This window comes from Acanthaster planci, linkage group LG13 (assembly GCF_054643075.1).
Source record: "Acanthaster planci isolate LZ-2023a linkage group LG13, COTS_SCS, whole genome shotgun sequence".
NCBI classification, from domain to species: Eukaryota; Metazoa; Echinodermata; class Asteroidea; order Valvatida; family Acanthasteridae; genus Acanthaster; species Acanthaster planci.
In genome coordinates this window covers 3,088,502-3,105,234 of record NC_141789.1, presented here as the reverse complement: position 1 = coordinate 3,105,234, position 16,733 = coordinate 3,088,502, and the positions used below count along the sequence as shown (strand labels likewise).

General features: G+C 41.8%; 2 protein-coding genes across 2 annotated transcripts; one reads left to right on the top strand and one right to left on the bottom strand.

The window, feature by feature from the left end:
- Positions 1 to 1,094: 1,094 nt before the first annotated feature.
- LOC110977052 (BRISC complex subunit Abraxas 2-like) lies at positions 1,095 to 10,302 on the bottom strand. The gene is made up of 9 exons (XM_022230834.2): positions 10,104 to 10,302; positions 8,296 to 8,386; positions 8,076 to 8,112; positions 7,401 to 7,467; positions 6,265 to 6,464; positions 5,648 to 5,779; positions 5,078 to 5,153; positions 4,299 to 4,449; positions 1,095 to 3,947 (listed from the first exon to the last, which is right to left on the bottom strand). Exons 1-9 carry the CDS (start codon positions 10,191 to 10,193, stop codon positions 3,373 to 3,375), a joined length of 1,419 nt encoding a protein of 472 aa, XP_022086526.2. The 5' UTR covers positions 10,194 to 10,302; the 3' UTR covers positions 1,095 to 3,372.
- Positions 10,303 to 12,131: 1,829 nt separating this feature from the next.
- LOC110977051 (proton-coupled folate transporter-like) lies at positions 12,132 to 16,648 on the top strand. Its single transcript, XM_022230831.2, has 6 exons — positions 12,132 to 13,083; positions 13,418 to 13,483; positions 13,991 to 14,164; positions 14,288 to 14,371; positions 14,538 to 14,697; positions 15,497 to 16,648. Exons 1-6 carry the CDS (start codon positions 12,132 to 12,134, stop codon positions 15,531 to 15,533), a joined length of 1,473 nt encoding a protein of 490 aa, XP_022086523.2. The 3' UTR covers positions 15,534 to 16,648.
- The last annotated feature ends 85 nt before the right edge of the window (positions 16,649 to 16,733 follow it).

Sequence of the window (16,733 nt, the reverse complement as noted above, 5' to 3'; positions counted from 1 at the left end):
ATCTGTGCAGTTTTCCCATTTTAAATTTTCAACTTTTTAACGCTGATAACTTCTTGAATCCTTTAAATGTGTTGCATATCAGTATGACAAAAAAAAAGTAACTTGAGCAAATATTGAAATTTTGAGGGGGGGTCTTTGTAAATGAACTTGCTTGATGTGAAATTTGTCCCCTTTTAAATCCTTTTTTTTTTGCTTAGTAGATTGTACATGTTATACCATGTCACTGATTTTTTGACGGAGTAGAAAGTTGATCTGGATGTGAATAATGCTGCTGTAACCTATTGTTTCATGTACTTCACCCCTGTGTGCTATGCCGCTGTGCGCTGAGGAACAGTTTGTCCGGGCCAGACCCAAAACTGTAAATTGACCTGTGCGATGGTAGATCTTAGCAGCTTTTTTTGGCACTCGATCAGCACCTGTGATGTAACACTGCTCTTTTTTCCTTAATATCCAAAATGTTGGCTGCATGGTGATCTGTAATGTTAAGGATCTTACATGGTGATGTTCATGTATGTATCTGTGCTGAGGCAGCTTATGTGGAGTATTGTAAATGTGGCAGGGACACAGCTGTGCTTGTCAGAATTGTCCTTAAATGTTACTCATCCTTCTGTGGTTTATTCTTGTTGCAATCCAGTGAGGTTAGAGTGCATTATTTACATCCAGCAGCATTGCCAGGACAACGTCACATTTCTTGAAGCCAACTGCCCGTTGCCTTCGCAGGTCCAAGCTTGGTTAAGCGTATTGCCAGGTGCCTTGTCTGCAAGACAACCTAGAGCAGACTTGCTTGGCCTCACGAAACGTGGCCCACCCTTCAACTCCGCGATAGAGTACAGCCATGTAGTATTATCGGATAGGAACACCTGCCAAAGCTTGTCAATATTTCTCTTTAATTGTAGGCCAATTGGTAGAAACGTGTGCGTGCGTGGCAGTGTGGAATTTTTAAAAAAACTCTCTATTTGAAGTCTTTAGTGTCCCTCTGCTAGTGGCAATATGGTGGCATGGTGTACTGAGCCGTTTAAATAAAAGGGAAATTAAAAAAAGAGAAATAAAACATGGTCCCTGTACAGAAGGACTAGCACATTGATTGCAATAGCTGTATTTCTTGCGTCATGTAGTTCTTTTTAATGTTTGGGGAAAATTGTAGAGTATATAATTTTAATTTTGGGCTTGAAACAATAGCAGACTGAAACGTTTACATCCATAATATATACTTGATAAAAGATTTCAAGTTTCTAGCACACTTGCGCACTAATTTGAAACACTCAATAAAACAAGTTCAGAAATCAAATCCAAAGGGGTACCCCTTGGCAAATTTTTTTTCCTTTTTTTTTCCCGGTGCAAAAGGTCTTGAGCCTGTGGACAGGTTTGATATCTGATTAACATTTGTACATTCCATTTATGTATATGTTGACATTCAAATAATTTGTTTCAATACCATTTAAATTGGACACACTTGGCAGCATCTCTATGAAATCTGGTTCATCTGTGGGACCAATAATTCACGTAGGTATTGTTATGCAGATCTTGACCTTTGGCCCCTGAAATCAATGGGCCTGTTTGTTTGGCACAAATCTGGATCAGCGAACCCAAGGCTAGTTCGTGGAAGGTGGGTTTTGTATTGGTGAAGCAACATCAGATCACTGATCGCAATCCAGATTTGTTTGAAACAAACAGGCCAAAAAAAGGTGTGTTGAGGGCTACACTGTGAGGCCACTTGCTGAGTTCCATATACATGTAAATACAGTTCCGCACTGTACTCAATCATGGCGACACAACCCCCTCCACACTTGAATGGTTGGTCAAGACAAAGGCTGTGCCCCTTCAACTTCACAGATGGTGCGTCAATATAAATAAAGAGCTAACACTGAGGGGGGTGCTAAATCTTGAAAGAAACAAGACAGATGGAGGATTAGTTTCTCAGGACCGATAGTATAAAACTTGAAAACAAAAGTGTTTAGAAATGAAGCTGCATTGTAAACTACATCTAATGGTCATTTAACTGCATACAATTTCATGGGGCGGCCATGTCTTTCCCCATTTTGGAAAGTGTGCCCTCAAACAACCAGTTAAAAATCTTTGGCACATCATGTAATTTGAAATATTTAAAATAAAAAAAAATAATTAGTACATCCACTGCGCTATGTACATGTATACAATTTACAAATGACCCATCTAAAGGCCGATGACACAGTTCAGAGATTTTAAGTTGTTCCCATCTGTTAATATGAAATTGGGAATCCCTTCGATTCAGAGTATCGAGGGTACATGTACCCTTTGTGTGAAGTTTTTGCCATTTTGCAATGGAAGGATCTGTATTCTGTGCCATCTGACTATGACATGTTCAACCACTTGCTGCAGGGTTTAATTTGAAGTTGCATGACGTAAAACCGGGGGATTTTCAAGATTTTCCATTTTCAAAATTCTTTTAAAAAATCACAAGTTCATTTACTGGACATTTACACCCACATGAATGACTGTCTGGTGGCTACTCTAATCTGACAGACAACATCTATTGACACCCAAGTATTTCAGCCAGCCCTGCCACCTTGTAAAAAGAGCCCAGATTGTACGGTGTTACACAGTGGCACAGTGCGCTGCTGGCATCTTTTCAATAGGGGCCAGATTAGCATGCAGCGGTGCTGTGTGGCGCATCGCTGGAGTGCTTTTGTCCCCGGTGGTACCAGTAATCCACTCACGCTGAATGCCACAAACAGTGGTATAATCTTTCAAACAATGATGGATTTCCTCCGCTACTGAAAACTGAAAAAATGTTAGCAATTCCCAGCAACTAGGTCTTTTGTTCCGAGTTCGGTCTTTTATCCGATTTCAGGCAGCCCAGCTTTGCACATACAGAAAACGTACCCAAAACTGGGCTCCCCAGCAGCAAGTGGTTAACATAAAGCAGAAGGCATGATGTAATTTTGACACACAAGGGGGCCAGTCACACTGGAAGTGTTTTCCCTTGGTTAGGAATCTTTGCCACTGCAAGGCCGCTAAAAAAAAACCTTTTCTAAATGAGAATCAGTATGGAGGGGTGTTACTGGAGCAAATCATCAGGAAAATTTGGTTTCGTATTCGTGCTCATGACCAAATGTGGCTATTTTCCCACTTCTGACATGAAACCTGAAATTAGTTTCTATCTAGAAACAATACAAGTTTCCCTCAACACCTTCATGTTGATACATACGCAAAGCGGGTTTCAAAATACTCAACTTGAGGCAAAAAAGTGCAAATGGTTCCACGATGGTAACTTACTGGTCTTACTGTCAGCATTCTGCACCTTCCGTAATTCTTTTCCAAAAGAACAAGTCAGGTTGTTTGGTGAACAATGGCACAAAAACAAGGCATTCAATGAGGTGACGAGTTGACCTCTCAAAATGTTGGTGATGCCGATGATGGGTATCCCGGCAACTGTGTGGCATCATCGCTGTCGTCTGTGTTCCATCTCTGGGGGCTGGAACCCTCTCTGGAGGCGGGGCTTCCCTGCAAGTGGGAAGGGGACCTACCACCCAAGTCCATTAAGTTCCGTGCCCTGCTCGTTGTTGACGAGCCCAGCAACTCCGCCTCCTTGGTTTTGTCCCAGGAGTGGGCCCGGGTCGACCGCGGGCTGTCCCCATCTCCCGCCCTCCCAAACTCCTCCCCAAGGCTGGAAGTCTTCTGGATGGACCGCTTCATGTCCTTGAAGAGTCCCGCGAAGGGGTCCTTGCTGGAGCCATCCGGGGACACCACAGCCAACGAGGGCGTGGCGGAGTCCTTAGCGAGGCCAGGTGTGGCAACAGCTGGGGTAGCGCCTGGGGGTTGGGATGCCAGCTGGCTGGGCGGACCAGCAGGGTCAAGGCTGGATCTGTGTGGGTTTGCCGCCAGGGTCGGCTTGAGGGGCTCTTTCTGCTGGGTGGGGGGTTTTGGGTGGTGCACCACAGCTCTGGGGAGCACTGGAGAATCAGTTTCTATGTCAAAGAAAAAATTGCAACAGGTGCTGTTATACAAGGTTTCCTGGTGATGTCACAACTCCTAGGGCAACCAACCAGCTTGGCAGACTGAGACCATGACACACAACACTACCACGAATTGTTACTTATGAAGCCATCCATTCACCAAACCTTTTCTCTCAATCTATCGAACTGCTCATTAATACATGCTACACTTGAAAAGTGTGACACTGTCCAACTCTTCTTAACTTTGAAGTCAATATCAAAATCTCATAGGCAAGTATTCCATTCTCAAATTACAACCGAAATATTAAACTGCAGCATAAATCGAAGTTTGCTTTAGTTGTTAGAAAAAAACATTAATCCTACCTGATCTTGCGGCAGCCAATCTGGCCTGCTGTTCCATCCTCTGCTGATCCTCCCTCCGTTCGCGGTCTTTCTTCTCCCTCTGCAGTTCCCTGACCTGTTCTATTTCTGCTTGCAGCATTTTTTCACTTGCACCAAGCTTGTTTTTTAGAGTCTGGAAACAGGAAGACAAGTCTGATTTTGTAAGGAACTCCTGTTTTGCATTTGTTCCTAATAGAGAATGCTCTTCACCTATTTCACTTGTATGACAATACGAACATATTCCTCTTAAAGCAACTAGGTCATTCTGTCAATTTGAGGTCCAATTTTTTGTCCCTGTCACATCTGATTAGATAACATTCTTTCATTTCCAAGAGCGATTGAGGCACTCCAAATTACATGCCAAACAAATAGAAGTTTGAAGTCAATTTCAACAAATTTCACAGGTCAGGGATAACAGGGACACAACAACTTCACACTTTTGGACCAAAACTTAAAGGATGACTCAACTACATCACGTACAATTTTGTAACGTGCTTTTAAATTTTTAATGGTGTAAATACGTATGAAAGGTAAAACATGAGGGAATCAGCTGAGTCTGAATCTGAGCAGATTTTGACTGCCCAAATCGATTACCCTTTTCCTCTCCGATTGTTCTGTATTCCTGCACATTACAAGCAAGCTGGTTGTCCGGCATCCACTGCCACTGGAACCATGTCACACAAGTCTTTTAAAAAAAATTTCTGCCAAATCAAACCAAAAAATCCCGGGAGAACCAGATGAAAAAAAAAATCTCGGCAAACCTGCATTTTGGAGTAGACCGTGTCGCTGATTTCTCGGATGACGCGCACACCATTGAGACTGTCGGCCGTGCGGTCCCTGCAAGATGCAATAGGGGACAATGGCATTAAAACCCTAACCATCCGACATCCATCAAAATCCACTTCCGCTTTTTGGTGGATTTTGATGGACTCGGTCCAGAAGGCCTGAGGTGATCAAATGTTGATGGATTATGATGGACTTGCTCTAGTAGGCCTGATACACTGCCGAGGCATTCACTACATGTTGTTTAGGCACCATGTAAGCCATGTTCATCATCAATGACTATCATACCAGTGGTGAAGTTTTAGTAACAAATGTGGAATGCACAGGGAGTGTTTGGCTTTGATGGATTTGGTCCAATGCCCAGTAAAAGACACTAGGGAGTTAGGGTTAAGGTGTGCTTGATCGCAAACAGTATTTGTTGCATTTGGCTACATATTTAAGTTGGCCGCTACATGTTGCCCTTTGTCAACAGATGAAAGTTTCGTCTAAAAATGATACCACTGGCAAGAGGTCAACCGGGGCGTCAGGCAAATCTTCCCACAGCATACCTGAAATTGTTGAGTATACCCGAGTAGGTGCCTGTGACGGTGGCCACTGTCCCTGCACTCACAGTCTCCCTGTACTCTGAATGGCTGGTATCACCAAGGTTGATGATATTCACCCCTAACGGTGTGAGACCCCTGGATAAGTCAGGAGAGATGTCAGATGTCTAAAAAGGAATCTATTACATTTGCCTGTTTTTAATGCAAAGAAACTGAAGCTTTTAGCATCAGTCTCTTTGAGTTGGTTTGATTTCTTTTTTGTCGTATTCTGTTCCCCTCTTTACCATTCTGAACAATTTGGAGCTGATCTATTTCAAAATATCTAAATTATTATTGTTTTTCCTTCCATCTGTGTCTATTCTAAGTGTGCAATGGTCAAATTCAACAGAAAACCCTGAAGTGGTCACTCAAATCAGTGAGATGGGCCGCCTCATAGTTGAATAGGCAGGGGAAACCCAGGCAACTAGTTATCTAAATATGCTAATAACCAGCCCAACCCTGTCCCTCGCAAAGGTGCTCCGTAGGAAAGAAAAGTTTAATATAAAAACATTCTCTTGAAAAATCAAAACTACAAGCAGACAAGGTTTGCCTATGACAACAATTAAACGACAATAGCATCGTACCTGTCCCCAAGCGTAAGTAGTTGGTGGTTGAAGAAGTGTGTGGCCTGATTCCAAGCCATTCCTGAGGTGAAGAGACCGAGGAGGAAGAGGTCAGGGGTGTCTACGTGGAAGAGCTTTAAGAGTTCTCGGTGCAAGGTGCTCTCCCGCATGGACGGCTCCAGAAGAGTGTTACGTCGGAAGCGATACCAGCCAATTGTGTGCTGCAGAAGGAAAGTGTATGTGTGTCGGGGGGGGGGGGGAATGGGGAAATACAAGAGGGAAAAATACAGCTAGCATTATTCTCTACCCTGTCAGGGTGTAAACTGGAATCCAAGTCAAATTTTGACATCAATGCATTGGCCTCATTCATTCATCTTGTTTTGAAAGTCAGGAAATCCCAGCAAAAGTTTTCTAAAAATGCAAAGGAAAGAAGATGGTCCAATGGGGCAAAGTATAGCATCCAAAGTATGGATAAAAGTCGTATCATCTTTATCATCTCTTTAACCCTAACCCCCTAGGCTCCTGCACTAGAAAGCATACTGAACCTCACAAAATCCAACAGGTTCATGTACTTGTCTATGTACTTGTACATGCAGGTTAGTGTACCAAACCTGATAAACTCCAACAGAATGAGCCCATTGGAGTTTTAGTGATATGGTATGGATGGGTCTATGCAGTATAGGATGACTTGCACTGAACAGTACCAAACCTGACAAAATCAAGCAAAGTCCAACAACTGGTACAGCAAGCCAGACACTGCACACAGTGACCTGTTTGTGTCCCAACTCACACAGAATCCAACACCATCTCCCTGGGCCTTTCATCCCAAGTCTCACAAAATTCAACAACAAGTTCCTCAGGTACGGTACCAAACCTGCCAAAACCTCACAAAACCTGCTGTTGGAGTATGGCAGGTTTTGGGCAGTTAGGGTTAAGAAAAATATTTTCAAAGTGGGACTGTTCCTATAATTACAGCAAAATAGCCAGGCTCCTTCCAATTTCAGAGTGTTCAATAAATAGAGCGGATTTGGGGAATACGACCAAAAAATGGCCATCTCGTGAACAAAGTCCAATGTCTTTCATCTCCCATGCACAGTTGAGAACAGAATTAAACTGGTCAACACAGAAAGCAACCAATTAAAAATTGAATTTTCTACCTTGTAATTGTCTTTCAACATTGACAGCAGTTTGACTTGGTCGGTGTGGCCCTTACGATCATAGAAACTACAATTCAAAAAAAGGACACAGTCACAGACATGGAAACCATTTTCACTGGTTCCACAGGGCAAGAATGTTTTACTGAACTTATGGCAACTGTAGATTCCCACTTTCAAAGATACAGCAAAGCATATTGGTGATTGGCAAATATGTCAATTTCAAAAACTTAATACTCAAAAATTTGACCTTCCGTTAGATTTATATAATCACATGCATCGAATTCCCACAAAAGCAGAAACAAAAGTATGTATGTTTCTGGACAGTCCACCGCATTGAATTTCAGAATACGGCAACCCCAAAATTCAGAGAAGAGGCTAGAAGTTCAATTGATATTCAGTTCTAATTGATGATTTATTCCCAGTAGTCACAGTGAGAATGCCAGATTACACACCACAAAAAGTCAAACGAAATACACACCAGAAATGACGTGACCTTACTGTCGGGCACATACCTCAGTTGCCATTAAGTTTTCTTTGAAATATACTTTAAAAATGCAAGTTTGTGGCCAAATAATTGAATGTTTTACTTTTATTTCACTGATTTTTCTCCTCGGAATATTTAATTTCAAAAAGAAATCTCCGAATACTTGACCATGTGTCTGAAATTACTGTTACCTGAATGGCTCATCACATGCGTAGTGTGAGAAAATGTCTGTTGATGAAAAGAGAAGGAAAAGATGAGTGAAACTAACTTTGTACGGGGATAAAATCTGGGGAAAGTCTTTAAAAAAATACATTGTTGCATACAACAATATGAAGAGATTGAATGTACTTTAATTTAAAAACTCTCATGACCACAAACACCACAAGTTTAAACAGGAACAAACTAACTTACTGACTGATATTTGTTCTGTCTTTCGTGTAATTTGTGAGTCGCTGATGTCTTCGTTTGTCTGCCTCCTGATCTCCCCAAACAGGAAACCTTCCTACAAAGGAAAAAGATAGAGACCCATGAAACAAAAATCAGATTATGAATGAAGCAGTATACTTTGTGCAGTTACCATTTACTGACATGCTGTAGCTCTCCAAATTTAAGTTTTGGTCGTTGTTTTCTTCCTCCATGGTCGTACCGACCGGCAGATTGTTGATGAACAAACCATATACAAAATAAGTTGCAATAATGCACACAATTGCACATTACAATCACTACCATAGCTTCTCAGGTCGAGGAGAATCTCTAGCCACAATTTAGCAAGATTTAAGAGACGAACAGTACTTCTTAATATTGTTGGAAATTTCTATTCCTTTAAAAATTTTTAATGAATTATTAATTTTCGAATTTTTCAAAGATTTCTCTTGCTTTTCATTTGAATCTGCTTAAAACAAGCCTCCAGAGTGCAATTTTTAAAATTTAAAACAAAAGAAAATTCTCCCTTCCTTTTCATGAATTTTGCATTCGAATATTCAAATTTGAAAAATAACATCCGATAATCGATCGAATATTTGGATATTCGGCACAGCCCCACATATTCAACAAGCACTGTCGAGTCTGTCGTTAACAATATATCGGTGTTTACAGACAACAATTTACATTTACATCTATAGGAAGAAAGGTGGAGTAATTTCACTTTTTTTCACATCATGCACTGGTATTTGTGAACTCTATTTTTGAATGATTTTTTTTCTAGGCAAGCAGAATTGATTCCAAACAACTGATGCATGCATACAGGGCACGATCAGCCAAGCTGCTCAGTTGTTGGATCAGTCGACCTCACAACACAATTTGTTAGTAATTCCATCATCAGCCAGTTACTGTCAGCCACTTTGCCCATTTACCACTTTGCCCATAACAACTGTTTGTCGCTTTGTCCTAGCTTAAAGGATCCAGGAAATGAACCCCGCATTTGCTATCTGGGAACATTTATGTGAAAAGGATTTTTGCTGGATTATTGCAATATACTTACACAGCAATTGCCAAAGAAAATGAAATCTGCCATGGCAGTGGTTGAAAAAATCAAGAAATCTAGTAAACAATGACAGGCACTGAAGCAATGAGATAGAGGAGACCAACAAAAATCAGAGCTTGTCAAGCGCAGGTCCCCTTGATAATAACGAATTATGAATAAAACTGTAAATGTAACAAAACAAACAAACAACACAGCAAGCAAACAAATGACTGTGCAAAGTCGATACAAAACACTAAACAAACCAAAAGGTGATATCAGGTGGAATATTCAAAAATCATAAATCAGAACTGGTTTCAAGAAGGACAAAATCAATTAAGAGAGTATGAGTTACGGAGTAATTTCTTATAATTTTGAAACTAGACAGAGTATTTAGGTCTCAAGTCGAAGAGATTCATCTAATGAGTTCCAAAGTTTCGGCCTTCATATTTAATACTTTGTTGGGCAAGCCGGGTTCTTGTATACAGTAAACGGAATTGTGAGGCTTGGCGGGTCGAGTAAGAGTGGAAATCAGTATTCAAATTTGGCACGGTCTGGTGTCCAAGATATGGACTCTCGGGCCTAAGGCCCAGTTTCCATGGACAAAATGAAACCAGGTAGGCCTATGCCTGGAGTCACGAGATGATGAACGATGTTCACTATGCTTGTCGCAAAGTACATGCTTTTCACCTCTCCATAGGAATAATGATGTAATGTCTAGACTATGTTGCACATAATATAATCTCGTAGGTTTACAAACCTGGTCACCCATGCTGCTGGCATGGTCGAGGAACAGTGAACTCCAAACACAGCCGCTAACGTTGACGGTCAAGTTGCTGCAACTCGCCATGTTGAACTAGAAAATATCTGCCACTTCCTGGTCTTGTCCCCAGAGTGGTCTGAACAGACTTCCCAAAGTGTAATGCTGTGGATTTCGTGGTAGTCAGGAGACATCAGCAACCCAGTTGGCTTTCGTCGGTGGTCGTACGGTATCCTTATCTTCATATCAGTCTTCGCTTTATTCGACTTTATCTGGTAATCAGTGATTCTGATTTTGTATTTGGGGGCATGGACAAGTCTTCGAAAAGAATACGTATTCTGTTTCCTTGCCGTATGCTATGACAAAAGACGTTAGAAGGGCACCGGGCCCGGCGCGGCGGAGGCCGCCGGTGGGGGGGGCCACTCCAGTTTGAACTTTGTTGTGGGCCAACATGAAAGGAGTAAAATAGGGGGTGGGGAGTGGGGAAGCTGGACGTTGAGGGGGCATGCAAGTCCTACTAAGGTGTTTTCTTAATAATTCTATTAGTTTCTTTATTTGCCAATTGGGGAGTGTACTTACCGGCTAGGCCATGGAAGGAATCCTCCATGGTGTTGTTACGCCCAAACTAACTACATCCGTACATGTATAGTGCTGCAGTTGGGCTATCCCAACTATTGTTGGGCAATCTCTTTAGAAAATTTCTCAACCTTCTGCGAGTTTATGCAGCTCGCACCAAACGTAATTCGTCTAAAATATGGAAATTCGTCATAAAAACTCATTCCTGCAAGCATGAGTCGGAAACAAAATGTCTTGGTTTATGCTTTAGCACATATATACATGTACATGTATGCACACACTGTGCTGTAGTTGGGCCAGCCATCTACCGGTATAGCACTGTAGTTGGGGCATAACAGCTTACGTCATGCACATGCATGTACTCTTGCATAAATATGATTAACGGATGTTAACACAAGGATGTTCATATAAAAGTACAGTTAGGGTCCTTTTTTGCCAAAGAGAAATTTACACGTTCATGAGGGCCCCAAAATACAATGTCGATCATTCTGGTCCTAAAAACAAGAGATAGGGGCCTGCACTTGCATAGATACAAATTATTTTCATAATGATTCAGTGTACCCTGGTGAAATCGACAACAGCGAGAAAGGTCCAGTGGCATAGGGCTATTTTTTTTCAAATGAAACAACTAGCTCTTCAAACGGTACAAGCTGTGAGCATAAATAAGACTGTTGAACCGGTTTGCTTCAAATAGACACATCCTTTTCTTAAATTTCCAATTTCACCTGTTCTCCCAAATTCCCCCCCCCCCAAAAAAAAACACAGTAGTGTCACGCCATCAAAATAGGGTAGATTTGGAACAGTCACCACAACTACATGTATTTAAGGGGAAAGAGCTGAGCTTATAGAAAGTGATGTTATCTTCAACTTCAGGTTTAGCAATTTAGCTTAAACTCAGTTGTAGCTGACTTGTTAAACATCCAAGATGGGGGAGATGTTACACCAAAATGGACTTCTTGAAGGTCAGTTAAATATCATTTTCGAAACATTTTTATAGCAAGCCACCCCAAACTCCCTTGAAAAATTTCACCTGAACTGGTACCTGTATTTCTATCAAATATAGTTCATTCAGCTTAGGAAAAACTGAAATTGTTTGAGGGAACATTTTGAGGTCATATTTTCAATACCTGTTGGTGTTTACAAAGCTCCAGAATTGTGGTGGTCGGATATGGAGCTCTTTCCTTAATTTTGACAAATCTCAAAGTTTTGCAATAACCTTTCCTTGACTTGTTCCTCATATTGAACATTTTATGAAACACCAGCAGAAGCACAAGTTGTCTGCACTTGTCGTGCACCCAGATCGTGAGCACACTAAAGTTGTGACCATTGTTCAGCTGTTCCTGTAAGAAATGCAAGTCACCATCAAACGTCTTCAGTTGATGTGCTGGGTGTAGTGAAGTCACTTCAATCAACCCTCATTTGACTCTGCAAAAATAGTGTAAGTGTTAAACCATGGGTTGTATGCAGTTTGTGCATCGTATGCTGGTTGCGGTAACGGTTGAGCCACTAGCCGTGATGACCATGACCGCAGTGTTTTTTCTGACCCAAGGCAACCAGCAATTTGTCTACTTCAAACTTTGCATGATCGCCTACAACGAGACAAGTCTCTGCAGCAACCTGAGTGCACACCCACATGCCGAGGACAGGATCCAGGCCGAGACGTCCCGCTGGCTTCTGTACATTGATATCATCTGTTACACACCCACCCTATTCACCATGCTCATTTTGGGCGCATGGTCCGACCGCATTGGGCGCAGACCTCCGCTGATCCTGGCCTGCATCGGTAGCACCGTCCTCGGAACCATGTTGTTGGTATCGGCTCTCTGGATCCATCTGCCTATGCCACTCGTTCTTATCGGCTGGGCGTGCTTTGGGTTGACCGGCAGTAACGGCATACTACTGAGTATGATGTTCAGCTATGTTGCTGACATCTCCACCATCGAGAACCGGGTGATGCGTATAGCAATTCTAGAAGGTGCGGTTGCTTTCTCATCAGTTACAGGCGTGGCTATAGCAGGCCTGCTTACCAACAGTCACTCCTTCCAACTGCTGTTCGGTCTTTTTATTTTACTCTTCCTTCTCGCGATGTTATACACTGTTTTCCACTTAAAAGAAACACGCAACACAAGTCCATCAAAAATTGAAACGTCTGAAAGCAGTAGTCACTCTGACAGTGAGGCAGATCCATTGTTAAACACGCAAGAAAGAAATTTTTATGAGGGAAATACAAGGAATTTGCCAGAAGAAGGAGGGCATGCCAGCAAAGGACTATGTGGCAAACTCTTCCAGCGTGAAACCTTGTTTGGGTCCTTTGTGGCATTGGCACGGAAGCGGCCGGGTTACAGAAGAGCAGTTCTCATACTCCTGTTGAGCTGCTTTTTTCTTCTCAACTCCAACTATTTTGGTGAGCATATTACACCTGATCAACTGCATGTACGTGTAATTCTATCCAACTGCTTGTCTTCAACTCAATGTCAAATGCAAAACTTTTATGGAAATTTCATTTTAGAAATTGACTAGATGCCCTAATTGGAAATTGAGCACGCGTAGAGTTTGGCCACGTGGAAATTTCAGAGAATTTTAGGCTGAGTGGTGGTTGAAGTTTGTCGTTTTGTCTCAGACCTTCTTTGCATGTTAAATACTGGTGCACTACTGTACAGTATGTTGTGGTTTAGACAAATTTTAACGTCTTGTGACTTTTTGGGTCACATAATGTCAAGTGCTACTTTTGTTCACAGGTTTCATTAATGTTTTCGTACTTTACACAACGAAGGCGCCCATAGAGTGGACCCCCTTAATGACAGGTAGCGTGTCTTCCCAGTTTCCAATTTTCTGACATATACAGCTGCTCCTTTGTGAGGTGCTTCTTTATTGGTCAATGTTGATGGGTGAACCCCCCCAAAAAACTGTATTTTCTTTTGTAACCTCTTCTCCCAAGTCTGCCAAAGTCTGAATCTGTGCAGTTGCCATGGTAACTCTTTGACTGTTTTTTACACACAAAATTTGAAATTTTATAATTGTACAATTTTGGAGAATATTTTTAGTTGCCAGGCTACTCAAGTCCAAGTACAAAACCGGGTGTTACATGTAAATCTTTTTGTAAACTTGTACACTTGAAATGCCTCTTTGACGAATACACGTAGGCTTCTGTGAGTTACAAATGCGTACGCTTTACCACAAGATCTAACAACTTATGCAGGGATGTCATGTGCCACTACTGAAATGACATCTCATTGGATTAGACCATATCTGTCAGCTGACACATGTGAATCATCTTTTTTTTTCAACGTCATCTTTCCTCCTCCCTGCAGGGAGCTGTTACGCTGTTGTTGCCCTCAGCAACATCGTGTTGCTGCTCACTGTCATCCCGGTCACCAGACTGGTAGGCATCGATGTCCGAACTGTCGCCGGCATGGCTATCGTGATGCTTGGCATCGGGTTTGTCACGATGGCATTTGCTAGATCAACTCCAGCCGTCTGGTTGGGTAAGGGTGATAGAAAGACAATCAAGAAAGTGCCACGGTTTGGGTTGGCAAGCCAGTCAAAGCTACCTGTGGATTCTGATTGTCGCCAATTATCCTTGTGTTTTGTTTTGTTTTGTTTTTCAGCGACAGTGCCATTGTACTTTTTTGAGTTGGTCATTACAATTTACCGCGGAATGATGTCTATGCTGGTTTCACCCGACGAGCAAGGTAGTTTTATTCAAAATAATATGCTCAACTTTAGCTATCTCAGGAGGTTAAACTAACAGTCAATATCTTTAGACCTTTATTAAATCTGTCAAATACTGTGAATTCAGGTGTTGGTTTTACTGCCAATCTATGAAATCACCGTGATCATAACCTCCATGTCTTACAGGTAGTGCATTCGCCCTGTTAGACATCATGGGCACCGTGGCTCACCTCTTTGCTTCAGCAGTCTTTGACAATCTCTACCCAGCCACACTACACATTATGAGCGGGGGCGTTAGCTTCCTTGTCATGTGTGGCATCGAAGTGGCGCAGCTCTGCCTCTTTCTGTAAGTTTGTAAGAAAAAACACATTTGTGGCTTGCTTGAAGGAAAGCATGACCTCTTGTATTCTTCTTGCAAGTTTGTTTTTCCATGATGGAAATTTAGGGACAGATGTGTCCCCAGCCACAGTGTTCTGTAAAAATGCCTCGTCCAGTGGTGGTCACATGGGCCTTATATACCCTGCTAGCAGACAGTCAGTGGATTGTTAAAAGCAGTCCATTGTACATTTTGTACTTTACATCAATAGACATGGCCCAGCACCCCTAAAAAGGAATGTGCCATCACAATGAACGTACCAACAGCTGGGCGCACTACTTACACCTGTGTCCTGACCCAGCACCCACAGACCTTTTTGTTACATTACCCTCCCCACAGAAGAAGGGGCGTCCTCGTTCCTTCAATGAACATACCAACAGCTGGGCGCATTACTTACAACTGTGTCTTGACCCAGCATCCACAGACCTTTTTGTTACATTACCCTCCCCACAGAAGAAGGGGCGTCCTCGTTCCTTCAATGAACATACCAACAGCTGGGCGCATTACTTACAACTGTGTCTTGACCCAGCACCCACAGACCTTTTTGTTACAATATTGCTTGATTGCCTTGAGCATTTTTGTATTCTGACAGAGCTTTTTCTGGATTTCTGAAAAAGGAATTTTCGACCCTAACATGCCGAAAAAGGAATTTTCAACCTTGACATGCCTTTTGCAAGAAGACGCGAGAAAACTAGCATGTTGTTCTTGGAGGAAGCGCCTTGGGTTTTATTTCCTCATCAGCAGCACTGAATATTCCATTTGCTTGCAGATGGTCCATGTTTCTACAGAAATGCCATCGGGCCTAGCCGAGTTGTGCTGTCAGAGACTCTAACTTTGCGTCCTTGTGGTGGAGGTGCCATTAAGCTCGTTGGCCGAGGTGGAATTCCTCCATAATTTTGGGTACACGGAATGCATTCAATGACTTGTCAACTTCCACTTGATGGAAACGAATAACTTTGAAGACGTATCCCCTTCTGGTCACTATACATACATCTGTTTAGGAATTACAAATGAAAGTTTTATCATTCCTCTAAAAACAAACTTGAGCAAAGGGTATGCTTTCACTCTGACACTAGACCATACCCACTGGGAAGCCATTTTTTCCTATCTTGTTCCCTGAATCAATCACATGCAATTTAATTTGTTAATGGGGCGGTGCCAGACTGTTTTGGGTTACAACCCTCACTTTCAGTTTTTTTAAATACTGCTCAAAATATTGAGATATGATTTATCACAAAGTTTGAATTATTCTAAACAAAAGTTATATCATCACTGTTGTGTTAACTTTAATGTTCCAAAATGAAAAGTTTTACCTCACTTTCAATTCAAGATTGCCGACATACACAGCCTGCCTGTATGTTTCACATGGATCTGGATCTCGATCAGTGATTCCAATGTCGGTTTATACTACCAAGAAGGCAGGATCCAGTGTTAGGGAACCAACTTCAGATCACTGATTGCAATGCGGATCCATGCAAAACAAACAGGCCCAGCATCTATTGCAGGGTCGTGAGATTTGAAATTCTCACTCCCTTTGAAAGAAAGTGCAAGTTGTTCTTCATATCCATGTTTAGTGTCGCCATGAGTAATCTGGACTGAAATATTTTTGTAAGACTAATTTATAGGAATGGTTTATATATAGCATACTTAATAAATGTCACCATCTGGTGTAAAAGGATATTTTTGTAAGGCTGTAAATGTTGTGGAATGTTATGTTTCACACGTGGAACTGTTTTATCTTTCTACATATAGATTACTTGTGAAATATGTATAATCTAATACATGCCTAGGTCTTGGTATATGAATCAGTAGATGTGGTGCACGTACTGGTATGCTATAATTGGTATGGCCTAACAATTTATTGATAGTTTAATTTTTGTAGACATGATAGCATTTAACACATTTTGGAGGTATTCATCAATTTGACCGCATATATGTATCATGTTTTTGAAAGTAGCCCATCATTTTGGAGACAAAATGGCATCACATGGCAGGACCTCATGCTG